General features: G+C 41.4%; 1 protein-coding gene across 1 annotated transcript in view; it reads left to right on the forward strand.

The window, feature by feature from the left end:
* Positions 1-542: 542 nt before the first annotated feature.
* Positions 543-18,435, forward strand: part of SEMA6D (semaphorin 6D) — a 31,366-nt gene continuing 13,473 nt past the window's right edge. Inside the window, exons 1-11 of the mRNA XM_015816208.1 lie at positions 543-651; positions 1,003-1,114; positions 2,521-2,581; positions 2,705-2,767; positions 3,223-3,324; positions 4,676-4,766; positions 5,420-5,539; positions 9,711-9,799; positions 14,587-14,804; positions 14,912-15,043; positions 17,142-17,297. Coding sequence (XP_015671694.1) covers positions 543-651; positions 1,003-1,114; positions 2,521-2,581; positions 2,705-2,767; positions 3,223-3,324; positions 4,676-4,766; positions 5,420-5,539; positions 9,711-9,799; positions 14,587-14,804; positions 14,912-15,043; positions 17,142-17,297 — 1,253 coding nt within the window. The remainder of the gene's footprint in view (positions 652-1,002; positions 1,115-2,520; positions 2,582-2,704; positions 2,768-3,222; positions 3,325-4,675; positions 4,767-5,419; positions 5,540-9,710; positions 9,800-14,586; positions 14,805-14,911; positions 15,044-17,141; positions 17,298-18,435) is intronic.

The following is an 18,435-nucleotide window of genomic DNA, read 5'->3' on the forward strand; positions in this document are numbered from 1 at the left end:
AGGTGCCCTGCCCTTCATGAAGGCGCTCTCGTTAATTTGCAGGCAAAGGCCTTGCGTCAATTAGCTGGGGTAAAAAAAAGCAAAGAGAGTGCACTTTAATTAATATTTTAATCCCAACCTTAGCAGCCTTCCTGCCAACTCAGCAAGGCTGCGTGTTCTGTTTGCCGTCCTTGCGATTCAGCCAGGCTGACAGTTGTCACCTACTTCCAGGGGAAAGAAAGGGGAAAAAAAAAATCCCACTTGTAAAACGAGCACAGAAAAAAAATAAAAAATTAGCAACTGTCACCGTGTCACTGAAAAGTTTTAATCAGGGCTGTCATGTAGCAGTTTTTCTGCCGGCAAATACAAAAGGACCTTTCAGGCCATATCATTTGCTCAGACTTTGCCAGCATGGAGAATGTAAATTGAGGAGTCAGCTTGCTAGCCGAAGAGTCTGGGAGATGGAGAATCAACCTGGTTCCATGCTGGTTTCCTCTCTCTCTCTTGCAGGTAAATCGCTTGGCGAGTTGTGGCCTGTCCCCCGCCCATCCCACGCGGCAGCCATGAAGCTTCGCCTCCTCACAGCTTACGCACTGCTGCTGGCCATCTGCCAATGCTGGGCTGTCAGCTTTCCAGAAGATGACGACCCTATTAACGTGGTTGACTACCATTGTAAGTGAGCAGCAAAGCCAAACGCGTTGTGAGATTGCCGATTTGTTTTCTTCCACCTTGCCCCGGATGACAGCAATTCTTCCTTCTGTTAGCTGCCAAGTTTCAGGTGGACTTTAATGGACTCTATCTATCTACTGCCAGCCAAAAAGGCAGGGGGAAGTGCAAGTTTTATTTATATTTTTGAGTTCATTGGCTCTCGCTGACCATCTTTTATTCATTGATATTCAAGACATTCCACAAAGAATTTAGTTTAAGCCCTTGTGCTCCCGGTATATACAGCTAATCAATGCTGCTTATTGATTCTTCAGTTCCATCATCCTGAGTGATGGCATAACTTATTTTTACTTGCAGATTCCAAGCAATATCCAGTGTTTAGAGGACGCCCTTCAGGCAACGAATCCCAACACAAGCTGGACTTTCAACTGATGTTGAAAATTCGAGACACACTTTATATAGCTGGCAGGTAATTTTCCTGCAGTCCACTGATTAAATTAAAATTCCCCACTCCTCCTCCCACCCCCTCCATCTGCTGCCTGGTTTTGCATTTCATCTATACACTTTGTCTTAAAATAATCCACTAGATAATTTCAGGAAAGGAAGGAGGGAATCAGCCCATGGAGACAAGACAAGGGAGGGTGATTTATGGTATGGAAGAAAAGCTGTGATAGTGATCCATGCAATTCCAGATTTTGTTTTCCACCAAGAACTTAATTTGGACAGACAGTTGTGCGTACCAATCAATACAAGAGCTTGGGCAGCCTGAATCTCACAAAAAGTTTGGCACCTAAAGACTAGGTCATACATGTGCTAAACCATGGGTTACTTGTATGTTTTACGACACAAGCCATCATTAATTCAGTTTCTATAATATGCTAAGCCACAAAACAGGGCTTCTCCAACTCTCTCAACCACTGCGGTTTTTGCTTACTTCTGAGTTTGTGGCTCAAGCCCCAACAGGCTGAGAGTTGTATTTCTAGTGAGCGGAGTTGGTATAAAGATAGCTTACAAAGATAGAGGGAAGCAAATGCAGATTAAAGTAATCTATCAGAAGGAAACTAGATCCTGTGTTCTGAGGGACAATGACCTCAAAGGCCAATAAGAGGCATCAACAGCCTAGGATGACTTTTGCCACCAGAGGCAGGAACAATCTTTGTTGTCTCCCATGTGTCCTTCCTCAAAGTAAGACATAGATATGGTTGCTCCCATCATAACATCGATTGAACAGGCCAATTCCTCTTTACCCCTTCTTTATTTCTTCTGACCCTGCATATGATTGTTGATGGTTCTGCAACAGCAATAGCATTTAGACTTATATTCCACTTCACAATGCTTTATAGCCGTCTCTAAGCAGTTTAGAGTCAGTATATTGCCCCCAACAATCTGGGTCTTTACCGACCTCGGAAGGATGGAAGGCTGAGTCAAACTTGAGCCAGTGAGAATCGAACTGCTGGCAGCCGGCAGTCAGCAGAAGTAGCCTGCAGTACTGCATTCTAACCACTGCGCCACCGTGGCTCTTAACCACCATATCAGCTCAACCAAAGTCTCCCTAATTTGGCTTGTTTCAAACTTTGATCTGGGGAAAATGAACAGTCCTAATTAAGAACAGATGTCTGCTTCTTTTAGTAATGGTATGGAGGGACTGTGTGAGGCCAAAAGGATCTTGATATTTAAAGTCAAAGCATGGTTTCTAAAGCGGGCTGGGGAATGGGATGTTCTACTTTTATTCTTTTAAATGTATTTATTTGTTAGGTTTTTAATGCCAGAAGCCACCCAGAGTCATTTGCTATGACATGGGCAGATAATAAATAAAAATCAGTTAATCAATCAATAGGATTTCTGATATGTTTCTTTTTTTTTTTTTTCTTCCAGGGACCAAGTTTATACGGTAAATTTGAATGACATTCCAAAAGGGGAAGTTGTTCCAAGCAAGGTTAGAAAATGCTGTAAATTCCTTTTTGTGTTTCTTTCTTTCTTTCTTTTTTTTTTTTTGAAAAAAAACCAAACATTCTTGGTTAAAGATGAAATAGTCTTATTCTTTCTTTTATCTCAACAGAAGTTAACATGGCGGTCAAAGCAACAGGACCGAGAGAATTGTGCTATGAAAGGAAAACACAAAGTAGGTTTGTCTTTTAAGCAAAATACTTTAAACCACCCAAAAAGTTTAGGAGGTCATGATGGATGCTGTTTTAGAACTGCTAATTAGCTAATTAATCTCTTCGTTGCAGCAAAAAATCTGAATTTGGGGGTAAACAGAATAGAGGGGCAAGTGGAACGCTGCACGGTCCTTTTCAGACTGATTTTTGATCTGACGCGCCGCAGCAAAATCGAAAAGTGCAAATTAATATTCTTAAGAAATGAGTTGCACTTGATCAGATTCATAGAAAGAGAGATTTCATTTGCACTGAAATTGTAAGTGCTTTGTTAGGCCCCCCCCCATTGTTTTTCCCCTCCTTATTTCCAGCTCACTGAGCACATGTTTCAAAAGTAATATTTGCTAGTGAATAGCGATGTGAGCCATTCTCTCTTCTTCTTTATTTTCTTCTTCTTCTTTTAATTTAATTTTCTTTTTAGGATGAATGCCATAATTTTATTAAAGTCTTCGTCCCCAGGAACGATGAGATGGTGTTTGTCTGTGGAACGAATGCTTTTAATCCTATGTGCCGTTACTATCGGGTAAGGACCAACGCCCAGACCAGTCAGATTGTTCTCTGCCAAAATTCAAAGGGCATCTTGGTGAACTTCAAAGAACCTTTATCAATGTTACCATTGTCCTTCTCATCCTGGTTTGTCTCTGGAGAGATCAGACTGTAAGTGTCCCGTCATTTTTTCCATGGCCAACTCCTTTATTCTCACAACAATCCTGCTGGTTAGATTACAGCAAAAGAAATGTGAACCAACTCACAACTCAACCATCTACTGAGCTCCGTAGCTGACAACTAGTTGGAGATGAGAAATTAAATCTCCCTAGTCCTTGTCCAGTTTTCTAACCACACTATAGTATAAAATCTTGATTTAACAGAGCATTCAGGAGAAGCAGTTCTGCTAAATCCAAAACTTACCCATCGCCAGACATGACAGTTATATATTGGATCTCTGATGATTTAAAGGACCTGATCTCTCAGTTCCCATCTTGTCCCAAAGTCCATCCATAAGTTGTCATCACAGCTTGCGGATTCTTTCAAATGAACATAAGAGCCAGCAGCCAATGTAGTCCAAAGGTTTTCATTCTTAAGATGATTGAAAAGGTGATCACAATAAGACACGCGTTTTAATACAGTCAGCCTTTCCCAGTACAGCTAATTTATTAATTTTGAACCTCAAGGAAGCATCTATCGATCACGGATGCTAACCTTGTGGATGCAAAAACTGTTCCCCACGTAGTTCCTTCAGCAATACGTTGTCAGCGCTATAGGAAGAGAGGCGATCAGATTTAGAACAACGGTTCTCAACCTATGGGTCGCGACCCCATTTGGGGTCGATCGACCATTTCACGGGGGTCGCCAAGCAAGGCTGTCTGCCATTTTTCCCCCCTTTTCCAGTGGGTGCCTTACCTCCCTTGAGCTGGGCCAGCTGGTGGTCAGCCTGCTCCGTCTCTGCCGCTTGCCAGCTACGCCTCGGCCGGCGCAGGGGGCGGAACCATGCATGCGCGGCGCTCCCGGGCAGGGAAAGTCCTCGACTTATGACCAGTTGGGTAATCCTCGACCTACGACCAGTTTAGTCCTCGACTTAAGTCCGGTTTAGTCCTCGACTTACGACCGGTTGGGGTCGTGGCATTAAAAAGGTTGAGAACCACTGATTTAGAAAGATCAATGAAGCTGCAGGCTAGCCTTTTCAGTTTGGTTCCCTTCAGATGTGCTGGATTTTGACCATGCTGGTTAGAAGCTATGGAAGATGAAGTCTCACATATCTAGAAGGTACCACTCTGAAGAAGGCTGGTGTGGGAATACCTGGTTTTGTTGACCAGTTGCACGGACCTGGGGAAGCTGAGATAGCCTAACCCCCAAAATGTATATTTTGTCTTCAGCTGAATACCTTGGAGTATGATGGTGAAGAAATTAGTGGCTTGGCCAGGTGCCCATTTGATGCCAAGCAAACCAATGTTGCCCTCTTTGCTGGTGAGAACTTTTTGCTTATAATGGACCATATTGATAGATAATACAGAAAGGGGAAATGAAAAGGCCTAGGGCATCACTGCGTCTCGGCAGAGGTGGTTTTTTTTTAAAATGCTAATATACCTTTTGTGGAATGAGACACTTCTTTTGTAAGCCAGCTCTTGATTCGTTCATCTGTTTTGCTTGATACTCAGATTCTAAGAGCTGTCAACCAGAGTGAAATCCAAAAGACCTATAGTTCAGATTTTAAAAAAGACCGACTAGTCTTTCTTAATTAACTTCAGACATCTGAATGAAGGGGTGGTGGGGGGGAGAGACACATTTTCCTACTTCTGTTGTGAAACCCTTGGAAGTCAGAGCTTTATGTGAGAAGTGGCCACGGGGTAATAATAATAAAGCTTCCGCATTTCCAAAAACCTTTGCTCTGTTCTACCAGGCGTTTTCTTCCCAGCGCTCTGATGAGCCTTCCGACTCTAAATTAAAAAGTATGAATAAATATATAACGTGATTGAGATAATGGCAGCGTGGGAGGGGGAAAGCGAAAGGTAGAAATATATAAATAGCTGTTGACGGAGAAGACGACAAGAACGCTGCAGTATTGGAAGGAGGCGACATCCTATGGCAACCCGAACGGTCTTTGTGCGTTTCTTTTCTAGATGGCAAACTCTATTCTGCCACCGTGGCGGATTTCTTGGCAAGCGACGCCGTTATTTACCGGAGCATGGGGGACGGTTCGGCCTTGCGAACAATAAAATATGATTCCAAGTGGATAAAAGGTACTTCTGCTGAAAGTTGAACCGCTACCTGCAATTTTCCTCTCTCCCCTATAGCCTTTCTCCCCAAATTTATAGAGTTGAAGTACACGTATCCGGATCATAATGATTTTCCCGACAAGTCACTTTTCTTTTGAGTATTGAAATTTTAGTCCATTGTTCACAGACGTCCTAAACTGGAAGCTTGCTTTTTGGATTAATAAAATGGGGAGGTATGTTTGCTCCTTTCTCCCTCCCCGAAAAATCTGGGTTCTCCTTACCCCTTGTGGGCCACTTAGCAATCAACAGCTCTCCGACAACCTGCCAAGAACAACTATTCTAATTTCCTACCCTCCAACCAGCAGGCAGAGATGGTTTGATTCAGAAAAACTGTTGGCGTTTTAGCCTGTTTCTTTGCAGAAACCTAGGTTTTTAACCGCTAGGGTTTGAAATGAATTTCTTTATTTTCGTGTCTGAATTGTGCTCCAAATGGATATATTAGGTTTTAATTTGTATTCCATGACTTTAAAAAAAACAAAACCTGTGCTTTGGAGTTTTGCTTCTAGAGTCTAGAGAATTGTAAATCTCTAATACTGTCACAGCCTTTATATTTTTTTTATAGGGAGATATATGTTAATGTTACCTCTTTCTACTGCTCCCATCTTTTTTACAAGATTTTTTGAAGAAGAGGGCTGAAAAAAATACAGTAAGCTGTGGAGACCCATATTGTTTCACTGTTAGCCAACTTGGAAAACGTATTTGGCAAAAAAAAAAAAATAGGATGTGGATTAAGTAAATAAGACAATTGTTTTATGGGTCAGCTCTAAGTGCTTATGCCTTTCCAGTTTTGGAGGTTTTCAAATTCAGAAACTCCCAAAGAATCACTGTTTAAAGCAATGTTTTTCAATCCTGGCAACTTTACGAAGTGTGGACTTCAACTCCCAGAATTCCCCAGCCAGTATGCTGGGAAACAATTACTGGCATGCTGGCTGGGGAATTCTGGGAATTGAAGTCCACACATATCTTGAAGTTGCCATGGTTGAAAAAACACCGGTTTGACCACCCTACCATGGAATTGACCTCAAACACTTCTGGAGGGTGCCAAGTTGAGGAAAGTTGCTCCAAATTATGGTCAGTCTTAGTGGAAACTAAGCTATGCTTAGTGGAAACAAGCCAGGTTTATAATGATCCGAGTTGACTGGCTTTGGGCAACTGCCTGGGTTCAGATGTAATTAGCATTTTGGCAATTAGCAATCGTTGCATTATCCAGCCCTCGCTGTGGCAGTATAACACAAACAGCTTTTTATTCCCAGAGCTGTGGCTGGGTGATGCTATAAACCAGTAGTGCAGAAATGCTCAATGCTCAGCTGTAGTTTTCCAAACACTCACAACTTCCAAACTTCTCTCAGGAGAGGAGAAGAGTTGCACAGTTCAGTGAAACTTGGTCCCACAGTGATCAACTGTTTTTATTTACTCAGTCAAAATGGAGCCGGTGAGTAGGAATAAGAATTTTAGACTCCGTAGAGCTGTCTTCCCTTGCTAAATCTGGGAGAGTTCCTACTCGGAGCAGTTAGTCACAGAAACATTTATAAGGCACCCTGATCTGTGGTTGCGTACTTTAGAAAGTCTTACCTACAGGTAATCCTTAACTTAGCACCATTTGTTTAGTGACCATTCAAAGTTACGACAGCACTGGGGGAAAAAGTGTCTTGTAACTGTTTTTCACACTTAAGCCTGTTGCAGCATCTCCACGGTCATGTGATCAAAATTCAGATGCTTGGCAACTGACTTGGACTTAAGACGGTTGCAATGTCCCTGGGTCACGTGATCCCCTTTTGTGACCTTCTGACAAGCAATGTCAATAGGGGGAAGCCAGATTCACTTAACAACTGTGTCACTAACTTAACGACTGCAGCAATTCGTTTAAAAACGGTGGCAGGAAAATGGGGCAAAACTAACTTAACAGCTGTCTTGCATAACAACAGAAATTTGGGGCTCAGTTGTGGTCGTAAGTTGAGGACTCCCTGCAATTAATCCATTATGGTACATTAGCAAATGTACCCGGGAATAATTTCTTTTATTTCCCCACCCATCCTTTTTTTAAAAAAATGTTAATTGTAGATTTAAATGTCTCCAAATTGTACATTGCATTGTAACCCGTGAGAACTAGAAGCAAAAAAAATAATAATAATTTATTTTAAAATGACAACAGCCAGAATTCCTATACACAGTTATCTGGAAGCTCCTGTATATTCAGTGAGGATAAATCTCCTGATCGAATCTGCACAGGATCATTCTATTAGTCTTGTATAATGCGGAAAACATAGTAAATCAAATGAATGCACATTTTTCTCCACGAGAGCAATATTTTATTTTTATTTTTTTTAGCAGGCCTGATGCTAACCATTTTTCTTGCCAGTCCCAATGTCTTGGTGCACTGACATGAAAGATCCACCAGCTGCAATATTTATGCCCAGGCTTTTCTGCTCCAAACTTCCAACATAGTAAATCCAAAGTAGGAAACCTACTTTTTTTTTTTTTTTTAATTTGGCCCAAGAATAAAGCCATTCTCCTCTTCCAACCAATCGGCTCAGCAAATGAATGGAGCAGTAGTAACAAAGACCGTGGAGCTGTAGTGCAGTTCCATGGGGGCCTTTTTACAGTCCATTAGCTGGCATTAAGAGTCTTACAGTTTCACTGGAGCTTGACTTCATCCATAGTCGGATGCCCTAAAGTGCCTTGAATAACCACAGCAAAGTTCTTGGCATCCACATCTTTTGAAGCATCAACACAACTGTGTTTGTGCTATCAGAAAGGCGCTAACAAATAGAAAGAGTCCTACCGAAACTAATTGAAGGCTTAGTTGGTCTCTTCACACACGAGTTGATGGCCTCTGGGAAGCCACCAGACAAATAAGATACTGAAAGCCACCAGACAAATAAGATACTCATTTCCAGCAACTGGTACAGAAAGATGTTCTACCTCTGGTTCTGAAGGACAGCCATAACCACCATTATCTAGCAGATGCGAATAATCTTCTCCTCCAGAAGTTATTTTCAATTCACTTTTGAGACCTTCTAAATGGGGCGTTTATCATTGTAAGTTCCCTACTTCTAATGGAGAAATGTCTCTTAGCTAACTGAACATTTCCATGCCTTGCCCAAGGAGATGTGAAGGATCGCAAATCCTACTCCTTGAGTTTTCTGTGTGCCAATTAGGCAAGGGCAGACACTTAATCCCCAAATATATGAATGGCATCCTCCAAATTCCTGGTTCAGTCCCTTTCATTTCCCATAAAAAATGGTTTGGGGTACCAAATACTGAACCAAGCAAAACAGCAGCAGTAAACTAGATAAACCAATAATTGGATTCTCGGTTCCTGATTCCATTAGTCTGATGAGCTAAATATAGGCTATTCATCAACTGGTAGCAGATGACCAAGGATCACCTAAGGACTTTTTTCAACTGTATCCAAAAATGATGGAGACTGAATCTAAGCATGTAACTTTCTCCATCCACTCTGTCATTTCAGGCCTACAAGGTACCCCAGATCAAGAATTAACTCCACAGGAAAACTATACCTATACTTTATTGAGGCTGTAGTAACAAGTATCTTGCAAGTCTGTGTGCGCTTTACCTTCTGCTTTAGCTATATTTTCCTGGGTTTAGAGAGGGGGTTTCATTGAAGGAAGGAGACTGTATGAAGTTAGCCTCTTTTAAGGCTTATAAGGCAGTTTTGTCTCTTTCCCATCTCTTAAAAATAATGAATAATTTAAAGTAGCAAAAAAGAAGAAGCAAAAAAGATGAAAATCACAAGTAAACAAAATGAACAGGCACCATAATATTAAGTAAATTAAGTAAAATTCTCATTGTAAAGCTGGTGACAGCCGAGCCAATTATCTTTAGAGTTTTCCCAGAATAAGTAAGAAGGGAGGGAGGGAGGAGGGAAGGAAGGAAGGAAGGAAGGAAGGAAGGAAAGAAGGAAGGAAGGAAGGAAGGAAGGAAGGAAGGAAGGAAGGAAGGAAGGAAGGAAGGAAGGAAGGAAGGAACCCAGCAGAGAGGACACAGAAGAAACATCGCCATCCCTTCCTAAGACCAGTAGTAAATTTAATCAGAATAATTCAACGTATGTTTTTTTTTTAACTGTCCATGAGCAAAAATTTTTGACTGCTCTCCTTTTCCTTGCGTCTTTCAGAGCCCCATTTCCTTCATGCCATCGAGTACGGGAACTTTGTTTATTTCTTCTTTCGAGAGATTGCTGTGGAACATAACAATTTAGGCAAGGTAAGAGTAAACGCAGCTGCTTGTTACGATAAGTGGCACAGAGTCTCCGAGTGGTTTCTTGAGGGCGAAAACAAGAGGCTTACAAAGGCGTGGCCCGTTCTTCATTTGTTTCTACAAGTGTGGTATTTTCATACTTTGGCTTGCTGAAGGAGGCTGTGGAATGTCCCTCTTTCTTCTTGCTTTTTCTCTTTCGGTTGTGCTGCCTTGCTGTCAAACCAAGGCCACACATTCAGTTATGTTTTATTGTGGCTGAAAAACTAAGTAGGACCCCCACAGTCATGGGTGGTAGCCTTTCTCCTCTTCGCTTTGTCTCCCTCAAAAGTCACATGTGTTGTTTGTTTTGTCTTCTCTGTTGTTTTTCTTTAACACACACGCACAATATAATACAACAATAGCATGATTCATATTCAAATTAAAACAGAAACCCTCTTTTTTTTGTAAAACAAATAGTTTTGATGCCATTTGCAGTTAATTGTTAAGTTTAAGAGTCAGTCTGATCTACTGCAGGGGTGAAGGCACCAAGCTAAAAAGCAGGAGAATGTGAGTTCTAGTCCCATCTTAGATACCAAGCCAGCTGAGTGAGCTTGGGCCAGTCACTCTCTCAGCCCCAGGAAGGAGGCAATGGCAAACCACTTCCAAAATCTTGCCAAGAAAACTGCAGGGACGTGTCCAGGCAGTTGCCAGGAATCAACAATAACTCAAAAGGGGCCAATCAAACCAACCAGCCAACAAACAAATAACTTTGGATGTAAAATTTAAACAAACTTGTTCGTAGCAGCATTGACATTTCAATCATAAGTAACACTGATATAAGCCTCTTATTTTTATGCTTAAGGGTCTAAGTTATCTGTCGACTAGTATCTAGTCAAAAATAAGAAGAAAAAAATGCATCAGAAAAGGCTAAAATGGGGCTTTGCTACTCATCTTCTTTGTGAACTACACATTTAGTTCATCCCCATCCAGCATTGGCATGTGGAATTTATTATGTTATATTACCTAAACAGCATAAATAAGTAGCATAAGTACCTAAGTAGCATAAATGAACAGTATAAATGCTACTGTGTTGAAATCATATAATGTACTACCGTACTTATATCTTATAATAATACTATTAAAAGTTTTGTTTTGTTTTTTAAAAAGTCACATTCTCCAAGAGACATCTTCTAAATTCCACATGCCGATGCTAGATGGGGATGAGCTAAATGTTCAGAAGGGAAGATGAGGAGCAAAGCCCGTTTTAGCATTTTCTGATCCGTTTTTTTCTTCTTATTATTTTTCACCTTCTTGTCCTTTTACTCTTTTCTCCCAAGAAGCAGGCCGTAAGGAAGAGAGCATAAATAGGTTTTACACTGGTTTGACCCTTTACAACAAAGGCTGTGAAATTAAGCCGAGAGAGAAAACTGGAGGTTACTCTAAACAAAAAGACAGATGTACATGATTGTAGCATTCAACTTTTGGCAATTTTTTTCTCTTTAAAATAATAATAATAATAATAATAATAATAATAATAATAATAATAATAATAATAATAATAATAATAATAATAATAATAATAATAATAATAATAATATAGTAAAGTTGGAAGGGACCTTGAAGGTCATCTAGTCCAACCCCCTGCTGAGGCAGGAAACCCTATACCATTTCAGACAAATAGCTGTCCAGTTTCTTCTTAAAAACTTCCAGTGTTGGAGCATTCACCGCTTCTGGAGGCAGGTTGTTCCACTGGTTAATTGTTCTCACTGTCAGGAAGTTTCTCCTTAGTTCCAGGTTGCTTCTCTCCTTGATCAGTTTCCACCCGTTGCTTCTTGTCCTGCCTTCAGGCGCTTTGGAAAATAGCTTGGCTCCCTCTTCTTTGGGGCAGCCCCTGAGATATTGGAACACTGCTATCGTGTCCCCCCTCGTCCTTCTCTTCGTTAAACTAGACATACCCAATTCCAGCAACCGTTCCTTATATGTTTTAGCCTCCAGTCCCCTAATCATCCTTGAACTTGTAGTATGGACCACATACTTTCATGCCGACACTGCTTTGTTTCATAGTTTGGGGAAGTTAGATCTCCTCCAGAGGAATAATTTGGCCTAGGACATCCTTGTTGCTGACTAAATTTAATCCTGGGTTGGGAGACTTCAACAAAGTACGTGACACTTGCCTTTCTGTTCTCTTGAATGTTGTCCATTTTTATGGCGGCCCTGGTCTTCAGGGCTCAGGGAAGCGTGAACAAGCCCTCCTCCTAAGTCTCAGAACAGCCCTATCTATTTATTTTTATATTGTTATAATCTCATCAGAGCAGACTCTGGGCGGTTAACTTCGTAAGGCATAAAAACCATCATAAAATGTGGCAATCAAGACTAAGTACGAAACCTCATAAAATAACCATAACAATCTTAGCAGACCAAAATCAAAACAGATCCTGTCCATTATTCCCCTAAATCCCTCCCAAATACTTCCATCTTAACTAAGTTTTTCAATTACCAGCAGAATATAATGTGGATAACAATCAAGGTAAGATGCATGGCTGAGCGGAGCTAGAGATGTAAATCTCGTTGCTTTGAGGCCATTATTCTTGCTACTTTGCTAAATGGCCTGTTCCTTTATTGCCTCTTCCCTCCCTCTTCCTTCTCTGCATGTTGCTCTGGGGGGGTCTCACCAGGCTTGTATGTATGCGTGGACACGTCAGAACTTTAAAAGCCCAAAACTTTGTTCAACTAAGGAGGATCACAAGTTGTGGTGGTGCAGTGGTTAGAATGCAGCACTGCAGGCTACTTCTGCTGACTGCCGGCTGCCTGCAGTTTGGCAGTTTGATTCTCACCGGCTCAAGGTTGACTTAGCCTTCCATCCTTCCTAGGTCAGTAAAATGAGGACCCAGATTGTTAGGGGCAATAAGTTGACTCTGTAAACCGCTTAGAGAGGGCTGTTAAGCACTGTGAAGCGGTATATAAGTCTAAGTGCCATTGTTATTAAGAGCTGTGGTGGCCCAGTGGTTAGAATGCAGCATTGCAGGCTGACTCCACCCACAGCCAGGAGTTCAATTCTGACCGGTTCAAGGTTGATTCAGCCCTTCTTCCTTCCGAGGTGGGTAAAATGAGGACCCAGATTGTTGGGGGCAAAATGCTGACTCTGTAAACCACTTGGAGAGGGCTGTAAAGCATTGTGAAGTGGTATATAAGTCTAAATGCTATTGCTATTGCTATCATTCTGAGTCCAACCTAACATTGAGGACAGGAAGACCTAGATCAAACTAACATTATTTTCTTTTTTAAAAAAGATGCATTACTACAACATTGGTTCCCAATGTATTAATAAGTATTCAATTAAGGGGATAATTTGTGTATATCTGTTATTGTTGTGAGGGGAGTTGATGCACCTTTTTCTTTTTTTATGTTTTGATTATTTTGTGTTTTTTGTCTTTTAGGGGAGTTTTGTATTTTGTATTTTAACTTTGTCTTGAATTAAAAATAAAGAAACAAAAGTTATAACCATTAGTATACTTCTTTAACCACTTCTTTTCTTCTCTGTTCAAAAACTGGAGAAGTGCAAAGATACTTTGTCTAGGTGCTACCTGGTTGCTAATCTATGATCAAGCCTTGCTTCCTTTATTTTTATTTATTTAGTTGTGTGTTGATTTATCCATCTCAACCATTGATTCTGGACTTTATTTCTGTGGACTTGGAATAGGACAGAGTTGCATCAATGAAGCTTGAAAACATATGTTTCTTGAGGGCATATGTGTCTCTCTCTCTCACACACAAACAAAAAAAACTTAGTTGTGGCCCTCAGAGCCTCTCCAAAAATTGTTGGCAATTTGTAATCTTGAATATGTCAGAAGAGGTAAACACAATGAATTAGAATTAAAACAAATATAATGTTTATCTCAGCCACATTAACCTGTCGGAATGTAGCTGGAATTCCACTCAAAGCCAAGGACATTGTGGTACCCTCCAGCATAAACACTCCAAAATCAGTTTCATCAACAAAGTGATAGATAGATAGATAGATAGATAGATAGATAGATAGATAGATAGATAGATAGATAGATAGATAGATAGATAGATAGATAGATAGATAGATAGATAGAGAAAGAAAGAAAGAAAGAAAGAAAGAAAGAAAGAAAGAAAGAAAGAAAGAAAGAAAGAAAGAAAGAAAGAAAGAAAGAAAGAAAGAAAGAACAGATCAGTGAAATACTCCTGATCCAATCCAAATCAAATCCCAAAGTTGCTTTTTCCAAAAAGCAACTGGACTTTTCTTGGGGTTTTTTTTTTCCTTTGAAAACGTTTTGCTTCTCACCCAAGAAGCTTCTTCAGTTCTCCGTAGACAAATTCAAATCAAGCCATTTCAGATCTGATTTGGTTCAAATATCCAAACAGGATTTTTGTGGGATGAGGTGGATTTAGTGTGGTTTTCCAAACCCGTCTCAAATTAACACATGTTTCTTTTCAGGAGTAGAAGCCTTCAAGTCATCTGATTTGACAATCCAATTTGACTTTTTTGATTTGAGTTGGAGAATCAGTTCAATTGAGAGATTCACTCAATCAGTGGTGGGATTCAAATATGTGAACAACCGGTTCTCTGCGTGGATGCCGCTTCCGGAAGTCCGTTCTGAGCCTGGGCCACAAAAAATTAGCTACCGGTTCTGCCAAACTGGTGCGAACCGGCTGAATCCCACCACTGCACTCAATTCTCTTTGAACCAACTCTGCAAATCAAAGCTTTGCCTAGCTCTTATCTCTTTGTCCATCGACTTGTCTCTCTTAATGAAGGCTTTTGTGGTTGTTTGTGCTCTTCTCCTTCAGGCTGTGTATTCCCGTGTGGCTCGCATCTGCAAAAATGACATGGGGGGCTCTCAGAGAGTGCTGGAAAAACACTGGACGTCGTTCCTCAAAGCACGTCTCAACTGCTCGGTGCCTGGGGATTCATTTTTCTACTTTGATGTGCTTCAGTCTATCACAGACATCATTGAAATCAGTGGCGTCCCTACCGTGGTCGGTGTTTTCACCACACAGCTGAACAGGTGAGAGAGGAACAACCCTACATCAAAAAGGAAATCCCGCCATTCACTCTTGGCACTAACCACACAGCCCAGCTTTTCTGACCGTCTCTTTTGTGCCTCTTTGGCAGCATCCCTGGCTCAGCAGTTTGTGCTTTCAACATGGAAGACATTGAGAAAGTCTTCAAAGGGAGATTTAAAGAGCAGAAAACCCCAGACTCTGTTTGGACAGCTGTACCCGAAGACAAAGTGCCAAGGCCAAGGTAAAATATTTGTATACGTGGGCTGCGCAAAGCTTCACGGGAGTGATTTGATTCAAAGGAGTTCTGATTACACAGAATTGCACCCTTGGATAGAAGACAGTGATCTCAAAGCAGCTTATCAAGGCATCAGCCCCACTTTTAGAGACTGTGAAGTATGGTGCCTCCAGGGTTTTGCATTAAGCAGATAACTTTGTTCTGCAGCTTGAAGTTCACCCGGAATCCTATAATGTCACAACTACCGAAAACTGGAAAAGTTCTGTTCAGCAGTAGGAATTCACCACATCTTGGATAGGCAGAACAATTTGACTAGAGTGTAGACAGAGAACCAGACACCCAGAATAACAGAGTTGGAAGGGACCTTGGAGGTCTTCTAGTCCAGTTCCCTGCTCAAGCAGGAGACCCTATATTATTCCAGACAGGTAGCTGTCCAGTCTCTTCTCAAAATAAGATAAGATAATCTTTATTGTCATTCGTTACTGTGGGCACACTGGCACACATTAAAAATGAAATTCTGTTGCCAGCTCTCAAAAGTGTACATATATATAACACACATAGAAACGTGTTGTATATACATATGTATATATTTACACCCTTACATATAAATATGTTGTTGTTCTTAATTGTTAATTAAGTGTCCGACCCATTGCAACCCCATGGACAATGTTCCTCCAGGTCTTCCTGTCCTCTACCATCTTCTGGAGTCCATTGAAGCTCACGCCTACTGCTTCAGTGACTCCATCCAGCCACCTCATTCTCTGTCGTCCCCTTCTTCTCTTGCCCTCCATCTTTCCCAGCATCAGGCTCTTCTCCAGTGAGTCCTTCCTTCATTAGGTGGCCAAAGTACTTGAGTTTCAACTTCAAGATCTGGCCTTCTAAAGAGCAGTCGGGGTTGATCTCTTCTAGGAGTGACCGGTTTGATTGCCTTGCAGTCCAGGGGACTCGCAGGAGTCTTCTCCAGCACCATCGTTCGAAGGCCTCAATTCTTTGGCGCTCAGCCTTTCTTATGGTCCAACTTTCACAGCCATACATTGCAACTGGGAAAACCCCGGGAAAACCCAATTCCCAATTGCAATGGAAAACCCATATAAATATATACAAATATTAATCACTGTCCATCTTTAAGACATAGCAGAAAGAGGAAGCTTGCGAGCTCACAAGGTTGATACTGTATGGAATGAAAATGGTGACTGAATCTGGATATTCTGCTTTGGATAGTAGGGGAACATCCAGATTCAGTCACAGTTTTGTTCCATACAGTGTCAATTTTGTGGGGGAAAAAAGCCTCCAGTGATGGAGCTTTTGCCACCTGCAACTTCTGGAGGCAAGCCGTTTCACCGGTTAATTGTTCTAACTGTTAGGAAATTTCTCCCTCTAAAGAAGTGTGTTTTTTCGGTTGCCGGAAATATAAAAACAGAAGAGAGAGGGAATGCAAAAATCAGGCAAGGGTCTTGAGAGTCTTATTTTGTTCTTCTCCTTCTGGTCAATGAAGCCGTGCAAACCTTGGGATAAGATCTCAGAGGTCTTTCCACAAGATGAACATCAAAGGTGAGACCTCTGTTGTAGGATCGATATTGGGGATTTGACCTGCTCTACCTCTTAAGAAATTTTCCAGGAATTTGTACCCAACCAGGTACTATTCCGAAGGCTACCTTAGTGAGAGTGTGCAAAACCACTCGTTCTAAAGTTGAAAAAAGGCAAGCAACACTTTAGATCACTCTGGTTTCATACAGCAGGTTTTGCCCTAAATCCTAACAAATCACTGTTCCAACAAATTAACTGTATTATGATTTAACATGATGGTCTCATTCGCACAACTGGCTGAGGCAAGGGCTGACTTCCCAAAATACTAGCAATTAAAAAATTACTAACTACTCAGCCATCTTTATGCTTAAGTGTGTTGTGCAAATACAGCAGCGATGGATTGAAAGAATTTGAGTCCCGACAAAGAATTTGTCTGACGACTTGCTTCAAACCCTTTCTAAAAATGATTCTAGAGTAGCCGTTTTCCTTCGCACCCTGATTTTTTTTGTGTGTGTGTTCCCCTTCAGTCTTTTTTGCTATTTTTACTTTTATTTAAAAATTGTTGCTTTCCTTTCAGACCTGGTTGCTGTGCAAAGCATGGCCCAGCAGAGGCTTACAAAACCTCCATTGATTTCCCAGATGAAACGCTTTCTTTCATCAAGTCCCATCCTTTGATGGATTCCGCTGTTCCATCTGTCATTGAGGAGCCGTGGTTCACAAAGACACGAGTCAGGTAAGAGGCCTGGCGGAGACACCAGGCCAAGGAGCAACAGTTCTAAAATAGAATCCGACTCTAACCACAGGGACAGAACCACCTCTGTGCAGACTTGAAAGGAGGCATAAAGTTGAATTTTGCAGATTATCTTGCTAAAGATAGGATTGTGATCACCCGCTGTGGAAGAAAAAGGGAGCTGGGTATACCCGAAGAATTTTCAGAAATCTTGTTAAGAAGTCTGGATCTTGTGCCGTCCATCTATAGCAGGGGTGTCAAACTGCCGGCCCACGGGCTGGACGCATCACACAGAAGCCACGCCCACCCCATTGCCAGCAATGGCAAAACTGTCCCGATATGTTGCGCGATGTCACGTGACGTCGCAAGTTTGCCATGTCTGATCTATAGTCACAGATATTTGCAACTTGTTCCCTGGCCTGCCATCTTAGTAAGACCTTGAGAAGAAGCCCACGTTAGCTCCCCACCACAGTGGGATTGGTTCTCTCTATGCTTGGTTGCTTTCTCGCAGATGTTTCATTACCCAACTACGTAATATCATCAGTGCTAGGTGATGATGCTAGGTAATTGGGTCATGAAACATCTGCAAGAAAAATATGTCAATGAAGGTTCTCAATCATCCAGATAGAGTTGTTTGAAGGTTGAGTCATTGCAATTGGACTAATTTCTGTTGTTAGCTTGAGATGTTTCACTGGCCATTCAGGCACTTCATCAGTCAGAGCATGTCAGTTAAGTAGAGAGACATTGGAATGTACCAACTCTTGCTACACCAACCGAGGGGGTTTCCTCCCCAAAGTGTGTTGCAATATATTGATGAATAATAATCCAGGTAGAGTTGTTTGAAGGTTGAGTCATTCATTGCAACTGGACTAATTTTTCTTCAAACATCTGCAAGAAAACAACCAAGCTCAGAGAGCACCAAAGACTCCACTGTTCAACCCTGAGCTACAAATATTCTCTTCGATGGATACAATGAGATTTTCTTCTCAAATATGGAGGGATTGAAGTGGCACACACGTTGTCATTAAAAGGAGCTGATATAACATCAGCACGTGTTGAAAATTAAGGCATGGTCCTCAGCAAGCAAAAGGAACTTGTTAGTTCTGGTAGCTATCTTAAAAGACGTTAGCTCTGCTGTTCT

The sequence above is a fragment of the Protobothrops mucrosquamatus genome, unplaced genomic scaffold (genome assembly GCF_001527695.2).
Source record: "Protobothrops mucrosquamatus isolate PMUCROS unplaced genomic scaffold, P.Mucros_1.0 scaffold415, whole genome shotgun sequence".
Lineage (NCBI taxonomy): Eukaryota > Metazoa > Chordata > Lepidosauria > Squamata > Viperidae > Protobothrops > Protobothrops mucrosquamatus.